The 23,709-nt window shown below is 43.2% G+C and overlaps 1 protein-coding gene across 1 annotated transcript in view; it reads right to left on the bottom strand.

Annotated features, from left to right (window-relative positions):
• Positions 1–16,226: 16,226 nt before the first annotated feature.
• ADAMTS12 (ADAM metallopeptidase with thrombospondin type 1 motif 12) overlaps positions 16,227–23,709 on the bottom strand; it is a 71,071-nt gene continuing 63,588 nt past the window's right edge. Inside the window, exons 20-22 of the mRNA XM_041419368.1 lie at positions 23,378–23,524; positions 21,449–21,602; positions 16,227–19,927 (exon numbers count right to left, since the gene is read on the bottom strand). Of these exons, the coding sequence (XP_041275302.1) occupies positions 19,722–19,927; positions 21,449–21,602; positions 23,378–23,524 (507 nt within the window). The 3' untranslated portion in view covers positions 16,227–19,721. The remainder of the gene's footprint in view (positions 19,928–21,448; positions 21,603–23,377; positions 23,525–23,709) is intronic.

The raw sequence follows: 23,709 nt of genomic DNA, 5'->3' as shown, positions 1-23,709 counted from the left end.
ACAAACAAAACCCAACAAAACTGTTTATCTTCTGTCTGTCTATCTATCTATCTATCTATCTATCTATCTATCTATCTATCTATCTATCTGTCTATCTATCCATCTATCTCTATATGCCAGTTAATCATGACAGATGTGCATCATGAGACAGCCACGTCTTCCCCAGAGCCTTTAGTATTGCATCTCTGAGCACCCCACAGAGACAAGGAGAACCTGGAAAGATGCAGAGATGAGACAAGACAGTATGGAACAAAGACATGCCGTGCTCTCCCTGTTCACATCCAGATGTAAAGTACAATAAACCCTGTCAAAGGTTTGTCTGATTAGATTAGAAGAGAGTATGTTCACTGCATGCCAGTTTGGGGCTGACACTTAGAACGCCTTTTGCTATCCATCACAAGAAGAAGCAGGATTTAAGCCAGACTTTGATTGATTTTATTGCATTCCTGAAGCATGACTCTTCATTTTTTAAATACTCAAAACTTACCCTTCTGCACTGAGTGTGTATGGCCACATCAGCACAGGTTAACTTAATACTCTGCAGGAGCTTAGGTGACAATCTAAGCATGAATGACAATCTAATAATGTTTGATGTGTGGTTTTCCAATTGCATGCTTCAGGGACAGACTGTAACCTGTCTAAAGCACATTGGCAATTAAAGGAAAATTTCTCTGTGTTTTTCCTTTACTGGGATACAGGCACATAAAGATGTGAAATCTCTGTCCCTGAGTATCTGCAAGGATGCCAGGCTGCACACTGGAACAGCCTTGAATGAATATGATTGATTGGAAAGACACCTTTTGTTGGTGCACTAGCTGAAATGTCAAAATGGGTTGAATTGCTAAGGAAACCTTTCCAAGAAGCCATTGCCAACTGAGACTTAATAATCATACAATGACACTTCTTCATAAACACTCCATTTAGCTATGGGAAATGAGATCACATGTAAATATTCTGAGTTCTGTTCCTACATCAGGTCAGGTGTTGTCAGAAGAGGGATCAGGTGGAGTCTAAACACCTTCAGATCATACTAATAGCACAAAGAGAAAAAGCACAGTGTTTATTTAGGAAAAATATCTATTTATTTAGGATTTTTAACCCATTTTATGTCTTTGAACGGATAATCCCTGAACTGATTGTACATACATTTTATCAAGTTTCTCCCCTCTGACTAACTCCTCAGCATCAGCAGGCAGAACTATTTGTATCTTTTCCTGCCAAAGATTTTTCTGAGATTGTTTACAGGGTGGAAATAAGAATTATTTCAGAATGTTTGGGCTTTACATTCCAATGACAAATTAGCTTTGGTTGTTCTGTGTCAGACTTTTTCTACAGAACAAGACTTTCAAGCTCTGACTAGAAACGACCATCAAACAGCAAATCTCCATTTCCTCATAAGACACATTAACTTGCGTCCTCCTGGAGTTACAGGTGGGAATTCTGCAACCAGCTGCAGCCTGGCCCCGAAGTACCTAAATTGTAGGGGTACTGTCTTACTCATCTTGAAGCTTGCTGCTTGTCACACACTGAGTCCCTGTCCCACGTGTGCCATTCCCTCATTCAACTCCCTCCTCTGCCTGAAGGAGTTGAAACCCAAATCCCCAACATCCAAAGTAGAGCATATTGAGAGTTTAGGGTATCTGCTGTATAGAAAAAGACACAGGAAAAGTGAAGACAGTGAGGAAACAGACAAAAGAGGGCCTGTGCTGACCAACAGATCTGGGACTCTTACTGGGGATTTCAAACACATTTATACTTTTTTTAGGAAGGTGGTGCTATCTTCTAACCACCAGCATAGAAAGCTAGAATTTTTCTATTTCTGTTTTAGTGAATGTTGAACTCTCAGCAGCTAATTCCTGTGTTTTCAAGATGCTCCATGCAGATCTGGCAAAGCAGAATGCAATAGTTTGGTGTATGGCTTTTTGTTCCCAACAACATGCTTTGCAAAGCAGTGCTCTGTTTACAGGATAGTCTCTTATCCTGCAATTAACAAACTCATCAGAACCAGTATCATAAATCACTGATAAAATAATTTCAATCATCTTTATGTGTGGAAGATAATGCAGGGGGACTATATGCAAGCTGTCACTCTGATTATCAGTGTTTCCAGTGGAAGGGAAGAAAGTAGCAGCTCTAGTTTGTGACATCAGTCTGCACATTACTTAAGATACACCAAATAATGCTATTTTGCTTCTTGGTCATTGAAGAAAAGCAAGTATTGTTTTGCTAAGAAATAGTGCTACCCACAAAACTTTGAATGGAGAGAGGTATCAGTTGTATTTCATATTTCATTTTCAGCATGTCTCATCACAGTAAGTGAAGAATCTGCTGGAGGTCCAAACATGACAGCATTCTTGTTCAGCTTTGCTGTAGCCTGGATAAAGCACTGCCACTACTGGGAAACTGCAACAAGCACATTTCAGCTTTCCTGAACAGCAGACAGGAGGCAATTTGGCTTGAGCTAAAGTGAGAGAAGGAAAAGGATACAGGAATTGTGGAGAGAAGAACAAGAAAAGGAGGAGACAGCTGGGTACAGCAAACAAGGGAGTGCTTTTAAAATCAGACTGGAATGGAGAAGCAGAGTTGTTACCTGCCTGTTTACATTTCTGTGCCACTTGGCAGCCAGCACAAGGCAAGACTCCAGGCAGAGGCAAAGCCAGGCTCTCAGAAGCCATCTGTTTGCAGGTTTGCTTTCCTCTTCACTTTCCCTTTCACAAAAGGGCTTTGTCAAACTGCTGCAGGAATTACACCTGAAACAACCACAGTGCAAGTGAGGACAGCCCAGGAAGGCTCTTCCAATACCCCAACTCAGAGCCTAGTAAGCAATTTCTGAAAATCAACTTTCCTTTTCAGCTTTTACCCAGAGTCCCTGGCTAATGGAGAACCTCCTCCACAACAGCATCACCTCTGTTACCAAAAAGGATATGTCAGGTGTTGTATCTCCAAGGCCAAAACTCTCTTTTCGCTCCCTCTCTGCTGAGGAATATGCTGGCCTCCAGATACTGTAGAGTTATGGACCAGAGCCTCAGCCAACAGGCTGAGCTTGTTGCACTTACCACACACCCACGGTTAATCCATCTATCTTGTTCAGACCAGTGTTTTTGGGCTGGCTGTGCTGGGGGCTCCCAGGAAAGCACAGACCCCTGTGCCAGGGCTCACAGGGCAGGGGGTGTTTGCTGTTCCCACTCTCCTAGCACAGATGGCATTGTAGGTAACAGAGGAGGTGACAGTACAAAGCTGAGCTCCACTTGGAGCTGTCAACCCAAAACAGGGGCAGTGACACCTCTGCTCTCATGTGTGTCACGAGCTGCCAAATGGGTCCTCTCTGCAACTCCTTCCTCTTCCCCAGCACAGCTGGACAGCCAGTTCATTCTTAGCTTCAAGCCCTTGTGAAAACACCACTTGGTTATGGGCTGTTATTTATATTCCCTTTGTTAGGTAGCCAACTTTTAAAAATGATAATATGAACTTAATTCATTTATTTCTATCACAGAGACAAAATATATCAAATAGTACCAGAGCAGTCTCAAGAGAATTTCTGAAAGTCTTTGTTCACTGACAGCTGACCTGTGCAAACCAGGGGTGTATGCCAACTGAAGGAATAAATGTCCAACTCATAATTATAACAGAAAACCAAGTTAAAGTTTCAATTTCCCATTCTCAGCTCTGTCCCTTCATCAGAGGGTCAGCTTTCTCAAGAACTGTCCTGCTGATGTGGCAGTAAATCTTATAATATGTTTAATAAAATAGCATTAATGTGGTGCCAAGGAACCCCAACAAGATCAAAACCTCATTGTTCAAAGCTGTACAGAAGCAGGCTCTGCTCTGAAGTGATGGTGATCTAATTATGTGGGGGCACCAGGAGTGCACAGCACTGCACTGACTTAATCCCTGTCACCCTGCCCAGCCCTGGAAAAACTGGACCTTCAGGCTTGGCAAACAGGGCTCTGCTCACCACACTGCACCACCTCTTTTGTCTGCTCTGCCAAGCCAAGCAGCATTTTCTGTGAGATGCCTTTTGCTAGAAGAAGGAGCAGCCATGCCTGTGTGTGCATGCAGCGGTGCAGAGTCTGCCTGCAGCTCTGCAGTGGATCCCACTCTCAGCCACAGAAAGAGAAGAGAGACATGGTTAAAACTTTATATGCATTTTGAAAATGACGGAGCTTCTCTGCTGTTTAAATTGCAGTCATGAACAGCCCTTCTCCAAGTCACTGCATAGTTTTGTTTTTGTCTTGAGACAGTGACTCCCTCTTTTCAATGGCACCACCGGCACCTCAACTTTTTGACACCTTTTTTAACCCAATATTTCAAGTGCTGCTTTGGCCCAACAGCTTCCCACCGTTTGTAGAGAGAAGCCCTGGGAGCCCAGGGAGGTGCTGCTTTAGGAGTTGCAAAAGGAAAAATGAGTCAATCAATCTATTCTTCTCTGGTCTACTCTCACTTACAGTATGTCAGGCTCATTATTGATTTAGTGCTCAAAATAACAGTGCCCTTAAATTGTTTCAGTCAATGGAAGGTGTCCAGTTCTTCAGGAGAGAGCTATCTTCAGAAACTGTAATGGATAATAAAGCCTGGGAAAAACAAAACCTAACTCGCTGATTAGTTTTGCCCCACTGTTCATCAGCAGGGCCTTCAGTCCTGGCACACCTGCCAGGCAGTTTTCATCACACTTCATGACCAAGTACAATTCTAGAGGGAAATGAGTGTGTGCTGAGGGTTTGCAGCCTTTTTGGCATTATTACTGTGCATAACCTTCTGCACTGTTTAGGCACCAATTTTGTTGGTTGGAAGAACTGTCTGAGCCATTCACAAGGGCTCAATCCCTCTCCCCCGTAATTTACCATGGAATTATAGAATGGCTTGGGTTGGAAGGGACTTTAAAGGTCACTCTGCCCTGGGCAAGGACACCTTTCACCAGACTACATTGCTCAGAGCAACATCCAACCTGGCACTGAACATCTCCAGGCTTGGGGAATCCACAGTTTCTCTGAGCAACAGTTCCAGTGCCTTACCACTCTCCCAGCAAATTCCTTTCCTCTTTCCCTTTTCCCTTTCCTTTCCTGTCATCTTCAGAAGTCAGTGAGCAATTAAGATGTTTCTACACAGCTCTGGTGTGTGCAGAAAGATCCAAATCATCCTCTTGAAAAGGAAAAAAAAATAGCAATTCACTTTTTCCCTTCCTCCTTCAAATGGTTTTCAGTCTTCATGGTGGAGGTGGAGATATTTTTCTGTCCACAGCTCTTTATTATTGTTGGACTTCTGCACTATAAAAAGAAGCATTTATGCTTGACAAGAAGCATTGCTTCTCAAGAGAAGGGAAGAGCTGCTGGATGGGAGGTGCCGGGCAGGGAGGGCAGCATCACCACCCTCAGCAGAGATTATGGGGTGTAATAGCAGCACACAGGAATTTAATGAAAATCAATCTCGTTAAAGAACTGCAGCCCAATGGTTTTCATCCTCAGACATGACTCAGTGCAAGACAGGCTGGTTTTCTTTTCCCCATCCCAGTTACAAAAACCATTTGGCTCTCAGCTGCCCTTCAGTAAACGCAGGATGAGAAGACTGAGGTCTGAATTATCACATGACATTATTTGTTTCACACTCTGAAAAGGGCTAAACTTGCTGGGTATGTTCCTAGTCCCTTCTTGCTTTTGGCAACCTTTTGCTTTTGAGTTGCAGCTGTGGGGGCTGTCAGCAATGAGATTTTTGTGAAAGCATATTTAACTACCCTAGGCTGTCAGAGGAGCTACCATCAGTCAAGAAAATCAATGTTTTGAATTCACCCACCTGAATACCTACCTGCTGTCTGTCTCAACTTTAGCAGGGCTTTTGCTACTGTCCTCTGTAACACCATTACTGACAAAATGGTGAAGCATGGACTAGGTAAGTGGGTATGAGAGGTGTCTGAACTAAAAGGGCTAAAAGGGCAAAACTGGTGATGTGCCTGAGGCTAATACTGGGGGCAGTTCTGTTCAGTGTCTTCTTCAGAGAGGTGGGTGGTGGGACTGCACGGTCACATTGTGTGGAGTGGCTCCACACCAGGGGGTTGTGCCACCATTCAAAGGGTCCTCAATGGGCTCCAGAAATGGGCTGACAGGAACCCCAGGCAGCTGGGCAAAGGGAAATGCAAATTCCTGCACTCCCTGTATGGCACAGGCTGGAGCCCAGTGGACTGGAAAGCAGAGAAGGAGCTGGGAGAAGGTGAACATGAGCCAGCAGTGGAACAGGAGCCGGGACAAGGTGAACATGAGCCAGCAGTGGGCCCGTGCAGCACAGCCCAGCAGCATCCTGGGCTCCACTGGGCAGGACACTGCCAGCAGGTCAGGGGAGGGGCTGCTTCCCTCTGCTCAGCCTGGTGGGACACATCTGGGATGCTGCACAATGTGGTGGGCTCCCCAGCAGAAATAACACAGACGTACTGAAGGGAGCACTTCAAGGGTCACAAAGATGATGAAGGAAGTCTGTGAGGAAGAAATCACACATCCAGTTTCAGATATGATGGAAATAGAATCAGAAGTAAGTGGCTAGAGGAGCTGAGCTGGAGACTGGAAAGGATAAACATGCAGACACTTGTTCAGAAAAAACCCATGCACTGTTACCAGAAGTTTTCAACTTGGGAACTTACAGTCATGCAAATTTCATCCAAGGTACATTTAGCTCAACACCTGAAACTTCATTCAAAATTATCCAAAGCTTTGCAAAGCTGGTTTTTTGTGTGAACACAAATGGAATTTCAACAATTTACAACAAAAATGTTGTAAAGCAATTTTAAGTTCATTTCTTACTTAAAAAGTCTTATGAACTGCAGTTTTATTCAGCTTGTTCTTCAAAGGAGCGTGGCGTAGGACTTGAGGTAGAAATCTTGTTCAGCACATCATTTTAGGACTGTCTTCAGATGCTACAGATACCAACTTCATATGAATCATGGTTTGAATTGCATGTGTTAATAAATAACATCCAGTGCCATGCGACACGTAGCATATAGAAGCTATTCAACAGCCAAGAGGAACAGTGAATGCTATCACAGCTCATCAGTTACCAGGCAGTACCCCTGCAGAATTTATGGCAGGGAAATGTAGGCACAGAAAGGAAATTAGACAGGATATTGGAGTTAACACCATCATTTCAGAAACATGTTAAGTGTCATTTCTCAGTAGCTGCTAGGACTGCACACAGGGTCAAACAAATAGACACAGGTCAAGGTTTTAATTGTTTATAAATATTTCAGGAAGAACTACAAGTTTGCCACATTTTTTCTATGAAAGGAAAATGACAGCTATGACACTATTTTTTAATCTAATAAGATGTCACTCATTCTGTAATGCACATGTTTTTAAAATGAATTATGATCTCATAGTTGAACAAAATATCTTCAGTGAAGTACCTTTTTACTCATTAAAAAGCTCCTGAACAGCTAGTTTTGAACTGTCTAGACATTCTGAGTTCAGCTGTTATTTTACAAGCTAGGTACCACTGACATTTGAAATAATATATTATTTTGTATAGAAAGAGGTATTTTTGGCCATAAAATGGCTCAGAGCCTAGATCATCAAAGATAAGTGTTCTCAAAGTAGTCAGTTCAGAGGCAAATTATTCCTTATTCACAACCTCATGCAGTGGTGGCACAAGGGGAAAGTGGCAAGTCCTTCACTGAGACAATGAAATTCCTCCTCTTACAAAAACTGTGCATGTTTTGACTTCATTTTATCAGTGACCAGTGACAACCACTGCTTTGGAGCTTTCCATGGACATTTTTCCTGACCATAGGCCTATGGCTGAGCTTTTGGGACACACGTGGAGGGATCACTGCTTAGCACAACACAGGCAAGCAGATCCAAAGAGCACCTGGATTCAAAACAAGATCTGCATCACCTGGAACCTCTCACTATTTTCCAGATCTCCAAGTTGCTTTCTTTTTGCACCAAACTAGCTGCAAATAAAACAAAATACTTCACCTTCTAAGCTGTTTCTGAGATAGAATAGTTTTCCTACACCAAAAGCAACGCTGTTCCTACACAGGTATTTGGCATTATTTGCTCAATTACTGCAGTGATAAGGACAGCCAGCTCCCTTGTCAGTTTCCCTTCCTTCCTCAGTTTGGTTTTACTCTGTAGGAGCCATGGCCAGCTAAGGGTCACTGGGGAAGAGCAGGAAAGCACTGGATCAATACCTGCACCAAGGTAGCACAGTGGGGTTGGGATGCATCTTTTCCAACGTGAGCACCCCATCTTCTGTTGCAGTTTTCTCTGCTGCTCAGATCTTCAGGCACACAGAAGTATTGGCTCAGGAAGACCTTCAAACCCAGGATCCACCACATCATAAGCCCCTTTTTCCATAGCCAGGCCTCATCCAGCCATAAACACTGGACCTGCAAGTTCCTGGCAGACAGCTTGGGGGATGTCCTAAAAACATTTATAGGCTGAAGCTTTACAGTCAGCATATCAGCCATTACTGTGAAGAGGAGCCAGATATTTTCACTGCTGTAGCAAATTCCAGGAGTCTGGCTGTTTGGATCCACTCTGCAGCTGGATGGAACAGCAGCTGCTTAAGTTTTCAAAATTCCTATTATTTCAAGTGCATAGTTAGAGGTGTCAAAACACAACAGAGAAACATGTCCTGCAATAGATCTCTAGGAATCTTTTATTTTGTTTCCTTCCCATTTTGGATATTTAAGATGGCAACCATCCATCTGACCCAAAGGTGTCTCAGTGGTTATGCTAACAGAAATCTGGCATCAAAGACATTTCAAAGCTGTTGCTGAGCATGTTTTGAGCGTGCCTTGAGGCTGAAATTTTGGTAAGACCAAAGTTAGGGCTGTGGCTTATGCTAGCTCTATTCTCCAACCTAGTAAAACCAGAGTTTCATACAGCTTCCCTCCAGCAGATAAGCTGGGTTAGATAAGGCAAAAGACATCTGTGAAAAATTTTGATTTGTCCAGTGGGACATCTTGATTGCAAAAACTACCACTATGTCAAACACAAACACATTCAGAATTCACCATAAAAATAAAGGGGAAATGTCAACCAAAAGTTTTTACTCCTGTAGAAAGATATTTCTGCCATTAAATATCTTCATTGGTGATCTGGGAAAAAACAGAAAATCAATGCAGAGAATATTTTCAGATGAGACAAAAATTAGGAAGACAGTAAATGAGGAAGATTGGTTAGATAGGGTGAACTGGGTCACTTGCTGGTCAGTAGAATTTTAAAATCTGCTTTCAAAAAGAAAGAAAAGGAAAAGGAAAGACGAGAGGTCATATATGAGGGGGGCTGTGTGCTGAAGTTCCTGACACTGCAAAATAGCATCATAGTAATCACAAACTACCATCTGAGTTAGTGTTTATAATGTAATGGAAAAGGTGTAATAACTAAAATTCGAGGCTGAAAAAGTGACAGAATACCAATGTTGTGTGGAATGACAAATTCAGATTTGCAAGTCTGGGCATCTGCACTTTGAAATTACGTTTTTAAGCATTCGATGAGAGCAGAAGAATTAAAGTGCATGGAATAAGCCTAAAGAAACTCAATTAACAGGAGAGGTGACTTGACCAAAGTTTGCAAGCACCCCTCTGTGAAATAGATTTCTAATGGAAATTTCACCTATTCCTGGCCTAAAAGAAAGATATTTGGAAGAAGAAGGTACAAAAATGGCAGCTAGCAAAAAGCAGAAAGCTTGAAAAATCAGTCATGGAAAGGACAGAGTCAGTCACAGCATTGTTTGGGTTGGAAGAAAGTTAATGATCTTGTTTCAACCCCCTGCCACTAGACCAGGTTATTCAGAGTCCCATCCAATCTGGCTTTGACAGGCGGCATCCTGTCCTTCAGGTGTGTCAAACCACCTCAGCTTGGTGTCACCTGCAGACTTGGTGAGAGTGCACTTGATCCCTTTGTCTGTCACTAATGAAGATATGACACTGGTCCCACCACAGACCTCTGGGTGTCCCACTGATGTCCTTTGGGGCTCAAAGGCATTGACCTCTACCCTCTGGGTGTTACTATCCAACCACTTTCATATGCATCTAACAGACCACTTGTCAAATCCATCTCTCTCCCTAAATGAAACATGTCATCTGAACAGCCCAGCTCATGAGCATGCAAAATGTGCTGCTTTCACCAGAACACAACCTCCACATAATTCCAACCTCCATAGTTCCTTTGATCAGAGCAAATACTGTTAAGGACACAACAGTCCTCTTAGCAGCAATCTTAATTCACTAATCTAGGGCTAAATATTTACAGTCATTCTCTGAATAAATAAAGATAATGAAAGAGAAGAAACCAATCACCCTTGTATCTCTAATTTACAGTGGGTTTGGCTCTCCATATACTGCATATCTTCATCTCAGCAGGCTGCTCTCATTCAAGAGGGACAGGTATCATGGGCTGTTACAGAGGACACACAATGTTCTTCCTTCAGAGATTTATTTTATTGCTTTTGCTATCAAAGGTCTTCAGGCTCAAGCATCTAAAAGCCTGGTGTGTGTGCACAAACAGTGGGAGTCAGTCAGACTCTTTAAATCTGTCTGGGGACTCTTGGTAACTGCAAAGCCAATTCAGCCCCAGCTTCTCACAGCTGTTGGCTACTAAAATACATCCAGGGAAACCAACAGCTTTCATCTCTGAGCTCAGCAGATTTCCTGTATGAAACCAGCACAACATATCTGGCCACCAGAAAATAAATAGCATTTCTGGATAACACTTTCTTCGTCAGTGGATTGATTATGTATTTAAACAAAAGTCCCAAACAGATCATCTATGGTCAAGACATTATGCTGTTTGTGCTGTCATAATTGCCACTATATGCTGGAAAACTCTGTCAAGAGGAAAGACAGGAGAGGGTCCCCTCCAGCATCCTGCACAAAACTGTAATGAAGGCACTCACTCATCCAAATGTGAACTCCAAGGAAGTGGCCACTGGCACATAAACTACCCAATAGAGTTTCTGTCCTGTGAAGAGCACTGACCAACACCCTCAAAAGGAACATTTAATTTCAGAAATATTGGAACTATTAGTTTTGACATTGTTCACGATACTCACAAAACCTGAATTAATGCAAAAAAGGCTTCAAACACTACAATATCTACTTCTCAGAAACTTAACTTTCTAGTATAGTTTATTCCCACTGCTACTTCCCATTTACACAGACACATCCTCTACCAAGGGTAAGGGGGACTGTCTGTATTGGATGGAAAATTTCAACTCCAGTTTTGGTTACCTTTCTGCAGTTTCAGACCCAATAAAGGTCATGGCCATGTTAATCACAGCACCAGAATAAAAGCTCCCCAAACAAAATTTCCAATGTATTAGTGGCACTTTTACCTCCTCACAGGATTGTTACAACAGCAGTCAGTGAACCCTGAGCGATGGGCTGCTCAAACGATTTGCTGAGCTTGGTAGAGAATGTTTTTGTGTCCCCCATCTCCGTACTCCTTGGGATACCATGAGTCCAACAAGGCATGAAACACACATTTCCCATTTGGAGGGTGACTGCAGGTCAGGCAGACGGATGCTGAGTCTGAGTGGGTGTTGGGAAGGCAGAAGAGCAGCAGACCCAAAGCCCCAGCGCCCTCACACAAGGCAGCGCTGCCTGCTCCCAGCAGGGCCCTCACATAAACAGGGGCACCCTGGTCAGTCAGACCACCCCTGTGGGAGGGCAGAGCGTGCCAGCAGGAAGCTTCAGCCAAAATCTGAAGTTTGCTTCGTGTAACATCAATAATTACCACGACATTGCCAGCAGGAAGCTTCAGCCAAAATCTGAAGTTTGCTGATCGTGTAACATCAATAATTGCCACGACACGTTCTTGCTCCCATTAACTACAGCAGGATCTGGCAGCTGCAGCATCCCCTCTGCCTCCTTGCCTAAACACAAGAGAGGCATGAACAGAAATGAAGTGACCCAGGAGCAACAGGGAGCTGTCAGCTTCCAGGTGACACACAGGGAGCACTTGCTGACAAGAGGGAAACGAGTCTGCTGAGAGCAAACTCCTGCCTCATGCTGGAGCCTGTGGGTGCTCATGGCCCCACCCCACCCCCCCTCAGTTTAGATGTAAAGCAAAACTTCAATTTTACAGGGCTGTGAAGCTGAGACCAGCTGGGCTCAACATCTCATCAGATGGGCAGGAGGGTGAAATCAGTCACTTCTACATCCACAGCTGCTAGGAGACAAAAATCTCACTTGTCTTCCAAGGCGTGTGGCACTCCAGTGACTTGCAGTGACTGCCAGGGCCAGGGCGTGTCCCATGAAGGCTGGGACGAGCAACAGAGTCACACAGAAAAGAACTTGCAAAAGACCACCATTCATTAGCTTTCAGATAGGCATTGCAGCACAGGACAGTAATTTTATCAGCCAGCACTCTTTGTTATGAGTCTGATTCATCCTCCCATTTGTTATAACCGGACAATATTTTTACTTCCAGAGCCAAGCAGCAAGGAAATATACTTCCAAGTGAACACAGTGGTAATTAAATGTCAAGCTTCTTTAGTTCAGCTATTGTATGAAACAGATAACAGATATAGGAGAGTAAACAGGAAACATAGCATCTCCATGACTGCCATCTGTATAAACAAGCGTGTGGGGAGCTTGAAGGTTCACTGCATTTCTGTTCACAGTGAGTCCTGATGGGGCTGCAATAAAACATTCCCTCTCTGATGATTCATTGATCAGCTTCCCTCACCCTGGAGTTTTCCTTATGGCAGTTTCCCATTAATGCCACGTTTGCCATCACTCAAGCACGGCAGTGTGGCAAGTGGGAGCTTTCCTTATCTCCAGCACCAGAGTGAACTGCAGTGCCCTTTGCCCAGACTGCTGGGTGAGAGGCTGCACATGCCCCGGCCATGGCACTGCCAGCCCAGAGAGCCAAACGTGTCCTGGGCTGCATCCAGAGCCCCGTGGGCAGCAGGGCAGGGAGGGGATTCTGCCCCTCTGCTCTGCTCTGCTGAGACCCACCTGGAGCACTGCATCCAGAGCTGGGCTCCCAGCACAGCAGGGACAGGGACCTGCTGGAGTGAGCCCAGAGGAGGGCACCAGGATGATCAGAGTGATGGAGCACCCTGGCTGTGAGGAAAGGCTGAGAAAGCTGGGATTGTTCAGGCTGGAAAAGGATTTGGAGTGACCTAATTATGGCCTTCCAGTACCTGAAGGGAGCTGACAAAAACAATGAAGAGAGATCATTTGTAAAATCATCTAGTGACAGAACACGGGGGAATGGCTTCAAACTGATAAAAGGCTGGTTTAGATATTAGGATATTAGATATTAGGAAAAAATTCTTCCCTGTGAGGGCGGTGAGGCCCTGGCACAGGTTGCCCAGAGAAGCTGTGGGTGCCCCATCCCTGGAAGTGTCCAAGGCCAGGCTGCATGGAGCTTTGAGCAACCTGGTCTAGTGGAAGGTGTCCCTGGCCATAGCAGGGTGTTGAAACTAGATAATCTTTAAGATTTCTTCCAACTCAAACCATCCTGTGATTCTACAGTCCATTCTCTGTTGTCTCATGTCCCAGTCGAAGCCACTGAATCCCTGAATCCAGACCATCTCACCTGCTTTTAACATGACAGAGACAGAAGTAATGCCAGAGATCTGGCAAAAGACTGCCTTCCAAAACATCCAATCCCACCAGGAAAATATTTTCTTCTGTCCCAAATATTTTACTTTTATCTAGCAAATGATTACTTGACAACTCGTAATGGTAACAGTGAATTAAGAGAAGCCTTCAAGAATCTTGATATTTTCTTTTTTATTAGTCTGTGATACCAAGTTGGCATTGAGTGATTCCCAGGTTATTTAGCAGTTCCTTGGTTTCCAGAGACTCCTTTAAAAACCCTGACAGAGCTTACAGACTGTGGTTGGCCATTCTGAGGTTCCTGTGGTTATTTTTCATTCCCTGGGTCTTACTGCTGTAACCACTGCATCTGTAGGAGAAACTTGTACTCCTTGGTTGACACATCCCAGGTTTTGTTCCTGTGAGTGTGCTGGAGGTATCTGCATTTGTTCACTAATGAAAAGAGGAGGTTGGGATCAACCAGTGACAGAAACAATTAGTATCCTCATGTGAGCTCCCCATATTCTACTGATGGAATGAGAGCTAGGGAGGCTGCAGTGATGGGCAGCAGCACTAAACCATGTTTAATCTTATTAATCACCATTCTGAAACACAGTCAGATCAGCCAATCCAAGGAAGACAGAGGTGTCTGGCACCAACTCCTGTTCTCCAGGGAACATGAGAACCCTCTGAATACAATGGTAGGACATTCAGCAGGGCTGAAATTTCTCCTTCTTCAGTCTGCAAAAGAGGAGGTTGGGATCAACCAGTGACAGAAACAATTAGTATCCTCATGTGAGCTCCCCATATTCTACTGATGGAATGAGAGCTAGGGAGGCTGCAGTGATGGGCAGCAGCACTAAACCATGTTTAATCTTATTAATCACCATTCTGAAACACAGTCAGATCAGCCAATCCAAGGAAGACAGAGGTGTCTGGCACCAACTCCTGTTCTCCAGGGAACATGAGAACCCTCTGAATACAATGTAGGACATGCAGCAGGGCTGAAATTTCTCCTTCAGTCTGTAACATACTGTATTTCTATATCCACAAAATTAAACTATCAGCTCTGCTGCATCAAGTACCTCTGTCTGGAACAGCCCACCTGAAGTGCCCTTCTCTTACCCTGTCACCATGCTGGTTTAATTCTGAGCTGATGTTGGCAGCCGGCAGGCAGTTCCTTTGGTGGGTGCTTGTGGCAGGACATCTACCCCCCTGCCCCTGACCACAGAGAGCTGGTGCATAAAGAGATAACCTGGCCTGAAAGGCTCAGCAAGGGGGAATCTGGCACCAAAAGGGCTCAGGCCTCAGCTAAGAACCAGCATCTTCATCTGGAGAGCTGGTGTGGGAAGGGATAAAAGAAATATTATTGACTAAGAGACCCTGTTTTACAAACTATGGAAGACACAGAAGTTAGCGCACAGGCAGAAGCCTTCTACATAGACACACACTGAAATTGTAGGAGACCTCTCCCTGGAGTCTGGACACAAACTCCATGGTTACTTCCCTGGGGATTGAGGGAAAGGATCTCAATGTGTGCTCCACCCACAATGGGATGGTAAGATACATTGGATCCTAAGCTAAATTATTCCTTTGCTAGGTATAACATTAATAGGTACCTTTAACCTGTATTTACCTACTAGTAGTCTCTTTTTGTCCTTATTCCTGTGCAGTATTATTTTGGTTTAAGTGTTATATCTGTTAATTTTATGCCTATTAAAGAATCAATTCTATAATAGACCAAATGAGCCATTTTTGAAGAACTTGCAAATGAGAGTGGGGTTTGGGGTGCTGGCCACCTCTAAATAAAGTTACTGCCTGCTGCCAGAGGCCTGGGCAAAAGGCAAGGACTTATTTAAAGCCCCACATCCATTTGCAGCAGTGCTGCTTGGCCGAGCCAAGGGCGTGCTGCCACCACAGGCTGTGCTGAGCACTGGCTCATCCAGGAATGCCTAATGGCACTTGGCAAAGCACAGGGAGCTTCCACTCACTCCTCAGACCCTCTCCCTTAGAGCACCTGTGCCGGGTGCTGCCTTTCCAAGGACTTTCCCAAGGTGAGGAGCAGTTTCCTGCGGCTCCCACAGGGCTCTGTGAGGCTGAGCCCTGCACGGGTGCGCGGTGGAGTCTGGGGACACAGTGGGAGCTGATGGTGCTCTCTGCCCACGCCAAACTGGGCTCCTTGGCAGCATGTCAAGGATCAGGGTTGGTCTGGCCAAGTTTCTGGGCATAAGCACCAGCAGGACTGGCAAAACTTGAGTGTGGAGAAGATTCGGGGTGTGGGGCAAGGGGCATGGTAACATTAAACACAACTCTTCAATAGACACAACAGACACCCTCACTTGCTGCCAACAAATAAAGACATATCTGCTTAACCACTCGAAGTGGTAAGATTTTCTCTATTTCCTGGGAAGTCATGAAGCCTTTTAGTGTATATTTTTGCTTAGCACCATATTCTTCTACTTTTTCCCCTCACCCATTTTATGATCTTTTTTATGCTGGAGTATCAAGCACCAAAACAACTTAGTGATGGGGACCCCCGACATATAAAATATATTTTAATGCCTTTTTGTTGTCCTGGAAATTCCATTGCACAGATCTTGCACTGGAAACACAAAATACCAGAGACATCAAGCATATGCAATGCCATTTATTGAAGCTTGAAACAAATATGTCATCATAGTTTGCTTTTTAAACCTTGAAATGTTAGAACAAGCTGTGAATGTGACAAATACACATTTTTCCTGAGCAATCTGTTGAAGCTGATGTGTCTCGGGCTAATACAATAATATAATGATAATACACCTCTGCAGTTAGTATTCAATTCAGTTTTGAGACTAATGACCATCTGGATTCAGATCATAAATCCACCTTTACTTAAGAACAGTTGTGTCATAACAGCAGTGACACTGCTCTGTTAAAACAGCTCATGTTGTCACAGTATTTTTCCTGAAGTTTTAAGCTGAGAAACAGTAATGACTGTGTTTTCCTGGGTAGAACGATTATTCTGAATAATATCCATAATATAATTTATTCACTTTTTATTTATTTCAAATGAAATAACAGCTCCCTGAAGAAAACAATGAAGGCAGAAATGGTTTAACTGCATACTTAAGGAGCACTGGAAAGGCCAATTCCTGCAGGCATTTTCCTCCAACCTGCACCACATCCACTCAGTCAGCTCCTTTCTCATTAGCCCAAATACCCGGTGGCCTCTTTCTGCTGACCTCTGTGGATAAAATGCAGGTACCTCTATGCACAGAGTAATCTGACTTTGTCCCGCCCAAATCCTACAGAATGCTTTTGGGAATGTGAGGAGCACCTGCACTGCCCACCAGTCCAGGCTGTTTGGCTGTCAGGGAACTGCTCTACAGCACACAGCCCGAGCCCAAGCCCTGCCCAAATCCTTCCTGAATCAGGCACAACACCTCTGCTCCTGCACATGATTCAGTGCTTCTGTGTCCAGAGGAGTAAAAACTGCCCAGATTTCTATTGCTCAAAGGGTCCCCAGAAGGAGAGAAGCAAACTGTGAAACTTAAAAAGCATCATGTCTGGCATTGGCCAGCAACACCACAGACATATATTATTGTAAGAGTGTGTGCATGCACACACATGCACCATTGCAAGTCATCCCCATGTCTGTTACCCTAGCACCACACTTTTAACAGTGGATTTTGTTTTATCAGCACCTAAAACTGGGGTTATATTGCCACCACAGAGGTTAATAAATCTAACCTTACCATGCTGCATATTTTGAACTCCCAGAGACTTCAAGTGAAGAAGTAAGTCCTTAGCCAAAGGACACAAACCTTTGAAAAACAACAATTTGACTTGTGGCCGTCATTAAGTTAAAACATTATAGCCAGGCTGAAATACTTCTATTAACTTTCATAAAGGTCTGCCTAGAAAAAAAGCTACTGTTAGTCATAGTTCTGTAACCACAGTGACACTTGGATTCATGACAATGTGTCCCACCATGTACTGCATAAAATGTGCATTTCCCTGTACTACAATCTGAAATTGCAAGGTAAGCAGGGTGAAAATGTGGGATTTTCGAAAAAGCCAGGAGAACCAAGGTGCCCAAATCCTGCTGAATTCCAGAGGAATCTAAATATCTGCTCTTGTCCCGCCCTTTTCAAAATGCCCAGCTTTGTTCAAGAGGTCTGGTCTTGGTTCCCTGCAGTTTGTTTTGGCATTTTCTTCACTAGCAAAACACATGACTAGAAGTGCCCTCATGCCTGGGGCCCAAGGTATGCAGATACTACTCTGGGCCTCAGATTCCTGTCCCAGGAGGCCTCAGTTCCACTATGATTACAGATTTACACTGTGGGAGAAGTCTGCTGCGAGTGAGGTGGCAGAGTGCCCTTGTGAATGTGGGCTTATGCTGTACCATGAGATACTGGATGGCATGATAGCCCTACCACTGAACATCTGTGTGAATTACAGAGTTTCCAGTTGCTAGTTAGCCTTTATGCTGATGGTGTAAAATTGATTTCTAAGCATAGTATGAGTAATTTCCAGCTGAAATTCCTGCACGCCACATTTGAAGCTGCAGGAAAGGTTTAAGTCTGTAAAGCTGAATTCCATCACATAAGTTAACATGAAATTAGCAAAACTGTTTAGCTGGGCCAGCTCACTGCTCTTTCCTTTCTTTTTCATTTATCAAAGAACAGAAAGATTTCAGCTTTTAAATGCAAAAGACTCAACTTCCAATTGTCCTTACCTACCTCAGCTTAGAAGTCTTTTGCTTTCTCACCGTGACTCCTTTACTCTTTGTGCTGTGAAGAGTGGAAACCATTACAGTGAAGGTTCCTGGCTCCTCTGTTCAGCAGCTGTAACACTCTTGAACTAAATGGAGCTGACCATTAACACCAAACTGGTGGAAGTGAGAAGTCAGGAGAGAGAGAACACCACCCTTTCCAAAGGGTAAGTTCTGAGGTTAAATTTTTGCTGCAGAACAAGCTGGTACAACCTTTATGCTCCATCAATTTCCTGACAGCTTTTTATGTCCTGCTGACATGTATCATTTGTGTCTGAATATCTGCAGCTATAGAGACTGGCCATAGTCTTGAGCTGGTTGCCTTATCTAATTTCAAATGGCCTTGGACAGTTAATTTTAAATGGAGAGGAACTACAGATAATACATAAAAGTGTTATTGCCTGTCTAGCAAAAGATCTGCAAAACCAGATTTTTCTTTATGCTGAAATTGTTCATCTGTTCTGCCAGATAGAATGTATAAAACTGTCTGAAAGATATTGCTGGTTTCTCCCCTAAATGTGTAAAAAAGACACGTAGATATGGCACTTAGGGGTGTGGTTTAGTAGTGGACTTGGTAGCGCTGGGTTAGAGGTTGGAATTGTTGACTTTAAAAGTCTTTTCCAACCTAAATCATTCTATGACTATTAAGGTGGTAGATGCAAACGTCTTGGCTTTTGTGGTACCAAGAAATGCTGCTTAACATATATTTGGGAACTTAACATCCCACATTTTATGGGCTTTTCAGGTTACAGCAAGACATTTGTAGCAGAAAACTGTCAAGAACAGGTTGTGGCTGAGGTATCCTTTAGAGGTTCTGTCAAGTACTAAGCAAAGATTTCTTTTCTCCTGAAAAAAACAAGTTTCAATTAATCCTGCCTATCATAATCAGAAATTACAAAACTCTACTTTAAAGTTTATTAAGTGAGCAGTGAATTTAGAGAAACACTGCCACTTCACCTTGATTCCTAAAAAAGAAAGGCAAGGGAGTATAAAGAGAACTGACCCATGGCACAGGTATGTGTCTGTTGCCCCAAGAGCCACCTTCACTAAGCACTCTTGAGTAACCAGTGCTGGTGTTTCAAGTGGGTTTTGGAAAACAGATGGAAAAACAAGTTAAACATTCATTACAAAAAAATCAGAAAATTCTTGCAAGCCTGTTTCTAGTGTCTATGCATGCCTAAGTAGTACTAGCTGCTGGTACATTGAAAATTATGTTACAAATTTTGGACTATTACAGAGAAAAAAACAGAAGCAGTAAGTTAAGACTGATAACCCTAGGTGATGTGCTTTCCCAGTTTTGATCACAGATTTCTATTTATGCTGGATGGTTCAGAAAAAATGTAAGGAACATAAAACCTGTAAACAGAAGCTCTATTCAAGGAAACAAGAAAAAAAAAATAGCTAGTGCCAAGCTCCTTGATTGTTGGTTTCTTAGTTTTGAGGTGGTTTTCTTCTAGATTTAGTGTAATTTTGTTGTTTGAAGCCTCGCTGATCCCCATGTCTTGCTTTGTTCTGGTTTCGGGGCTGACTACACGTGAAGCAGCACTGAGTCTGTATTGATGGCAGCAAGCACTTGCCAATGCCTTTCAGCCTCTGGCAGAAGTGAACTGACAGCTGGTCTCTGCTGCAGGGCAGCCCTGTAGTGAATAAGATCACAAGAATTAGCTGTATTTTGCTTGCACACTCCCTGTATTTCTAGAATTTTGAACTGCTTTATGTAGGATGGTCATGTCTGTTAAAGGTCTTATTTATGGTGGCTTTCTCTTCCCTTGTATTATGGGTCAGCTTGACCTCCCACTGAAATTCTAGGATCTTTCAGTGAACACATGACCTTCTGTTTTGGAAAACACAGCACTCATGACTGTTCAGTGAGACTTTACTTTCGTGGCAGACATAGCTGATCTATGTTTCCCCCTTCAACTTTTCTCCTGATAAGGACTGCCAGAGAAAGCCTGGCAACAATGATCTGAATTTGGTACTTTTGCATTCTTGTAACTGCCCCTAAGACACGCAGGGCTGGCAGGGCACTGCACAGCCAGCCAGGACAGGCAGGAGAGTGCAGATGTAACTGCCCCTAAGACACGCAGGGCTGGCAGGAGAGTGCAGGGTGGGCTGCATGAACCAGTGCTTACCCAGTAGGGCATTTATGTTTTATAGGTCACTTGAGCTTTTATTCACAGAAATAACTATTACTTCTGTGCAGTATTTATCTGAGTTTTTCTTTCTGAACATGAGAGGGACAGGAAATAAGCAGACCAATCCACCCCAGGGCAAAACATGTGCTAAAATTCTGTGAACAGCAGCAGGAGTGAGGCATCACTCTCAAGAGCATGTCAGATCCACACTGCCCTCCAGAATCAAACCATTGTCTCACTGTCAAATTAGACCCTTAGCACTGACTAATAGGGAAGATCACCTTCCAAAAGGCTTTTGGAAGTTTTTCTAGAAGGGCTGTGAGATGTTGCTGTTCTTATCTGAGGGTACCTTCTGGATGCAGCAGTACACAGACTGCTCACAAAGATGTTATTCCTTCTGTAAGCTTCCCCTTTCCCCTGATGCCTCTTTTTTTTTTGGGCTATTAACTATGTACACAGCTGGGCTCCTGGGCCTTTGAAGGACAGAGGTACAGGACACCCTGACTCACAAAAGCACTTCTCTTCACCTTTAGATTTTGGACAGTCTCACTCTGTGGGACACTGTATATAGTGTCTATAACACTGTAAACAGTGTTTATAGTGTCTGTAAGAATTTGCTTGCTTGCACTCCCAGTCCAGAATTTACAGCTTCCATAGAAGGATCTATCTTAAGAAATGGCATCTGTTTGGACTTACTGTGTGTCCTTCCAGTCCTCACTGCACCCTGAGTTACCTAAAATAGACCAATAGAAGGAGACCTACTGATTTAGTTGTGTCATCATAAATTAGGGATGCATGCTCAGAGACTGCACTCCCCATCATGGCAACACAAGGCCAGAAATGCTGGAAGAGACAACACTGTGGTTCTGCCAACAGAGCAGCTGAGCAGTAGCAGGCCAGGGTGACCTGTAATTACTGAGCCCACACTATTCAAAAGAAATTGATAGATTCAGCCAGCTCCCAGTTTTTGCAGAATCTCAGCAGAAATGGAGAAAATTGTTTCATGCATGTATATTACTCTACCTGTATTTTTCCTGCACTCTTGCAGATGGCATTTCTGATATTTTGTGGGCTTGGCTTTATCCACACACATGCTGTCATCTTCAGTTTCATTAGTTTCTGTATTCATGCATTTCACAGTTCTTTGCTGAATGCCCCTTCCACAAGAAACAGCACACTGAAAGAGTAATTTTAGCACACATTAATATTTTCTACATGGAAATTTTGCAATATGGCAATATTTGAGCTGTGATGTGACAGGAAGCTAAAACTGCCCATGTGATCCAGAAGCAATGCCATTACAGTACTCTGTGTGCTGTATGCTCCATCCAGACACCTCCATGGTGCATTGTGGCCACATTTGGCAGGATACAGCAGAGGGAAAATGGTAAAAATACAGCATCTTGGAATTTATAAACAGGGGGAGAGGACTGTTTTCTACAGAGGAAAAGTATGATTTGGAAAGCCAGTCCTACATCAGAAGAGACTCATAAACCAAATTTGTACAAATTAGGACGATTTTTGCTTCCTGTGTTTTCTGACTATCTAAGTTAAACATGAATAACCAATGTTAGGTCTATAAATGACCCAGCTAAGATTTTTTAAAGAAGCCCAATAAGGTTTTGTTTCTTTCCTGGATTTCAAACAGGTGGTTACCCTTTCTTTATGACCACAAAAGAACTGCCAGCTGCTTGTTCTGACTGCACACAGAACGCCATAAATCCCAAACACTTCTAAAATATCTTCCTGTACCACTCTGTAAAGGTACTCAATTCTTGTGACTTCTCAGAGCGTCTGAGAATCCCAATTAGTTTTAAATTTTTTCTCTCTACAGATAAATAGTGCCAGCAGATAAATGAGATAAGGAATTCAGCAGATAGAGAATGTCAGCTAACGAAGCACAAGAGATGAAGACAGGAGTGGAACCTCTGTAACTTTTCTGTAAATTATCCCCTCTCTAATGTGTATCTCTGTACATGAAGCACAATAGCACTGGCACAGACTGAAAGATCTTAGGTATTCTTGCAATAACTTTATATTGACATTTAAAATACCTTTATAAAGTAAAATTATTAATGAATACAACAATATGGGATAAATAAATAAGTTGCTATTATTTTTTATATAAGTTGAAATAGTTGCTATAATTTTTGGTATTCTGTTACTTATTTTATGTGCTTCACTTCTGTATTTAAGTGTTACACTACATTACCTTATAGACATCTCCCATCTAATGGCTTTGTGTCAAAACCAACTCATTGAATTTTCTGTGTTAAATGAGACTCCAATGTTCCCTGATTTGTGGCTCCTGCTTTTAGCATTACTTCAATATTCCATTATGCTGTGAGGAGTACTTGTAATGTATGCAATGTTTATTAAGGAAACTGGAGTGAAAGGTTTATTATATGTACTAGTTTCTTTATAGATAAATATATGTAGCAATAGACAAATATGTATAGCAGATAATAGAAGGTTGCCCAAAGATACACCTCATATTTGTCAATAAGATTTCCAGCTACTAAGTAGGAGGTTATTGGTCAAAATTCAGAATTTCTCTTTGTATGGGCAAGTACACAAATTCTCCAAAGTTGTTTTGAGGATCACCCAATCCCTTCCAACAGCCTCAAACAGTGGAAAATTTCAAACATGCAGTGGAAGAATGTTAATGATGAAACTCCTTTGTTCTTAGACAAGATAAAAGATCCCAGAATTCCAACAACATCTAATAGAGCAGCAAAAAATAGAAGATACATTATATGTCACCTGAAGGAACAGACAGGGGCTGGCTATGAAATGTTCAGTAATGTTTTCAGAAGTTCCTCTCTTGCAGCTTCAGCTGTGCATAAGGAACTGTACTTGCCACAGCTGCTGATGTTCAGAGACAAGTGAATAACATGACCAAATACGGCCAACTCATGACAAAAAATAAAACAGAAATAAACTGAATCCTACCGGGCTCCAGGGCTGGTGAATCCACTGTGTGCAAGGCTGCCTGCTACATGATGCAATGGCATCAGGTCTCCTGGTCCAGTCACAGTGCCCTTCCCGTGGGCAGGAGACGTGCCGCTTCTGCTGGCCACCGCCACACGTCCTCGAACACTGCCAAGAGAGGGGCACAGTCAGAGCTGGGAAAGGATGAGAAACCAGAAACAGACCGCAAAGATGGCTGTACATGTTCATTTAGAAATCTGGGGCCACAGATAACAAGGACTCAGGGTCACAGGCCCATGGGTTTACAAAGATGTACAGGCTTGCCTGGACATCAAGTCCTCAAGTCCCGACAT

This window comes from Onychostruthus taczanowskii, unplaced genomic scaffold (assembly GCF_017590055.1).
Source record: "Onychostruthus taczanowskii isolate IOZ18803 unplaced genomic scaffold, ASM1759005v1 scaffold108, whole genome shotgun sequence".
In the NCBI taxonomy this organism is placed as follows: Eukaryota; Metazoa; Chordata; class Aves; order Passeriformes; family Passeridae; genus Onychostruthus; species Onychostruthus taczanowskii.
Note: the sequence above shows the minus strand (reverse complement) of the source record. Positions and strands in the feature narration are given on the sequence as shown.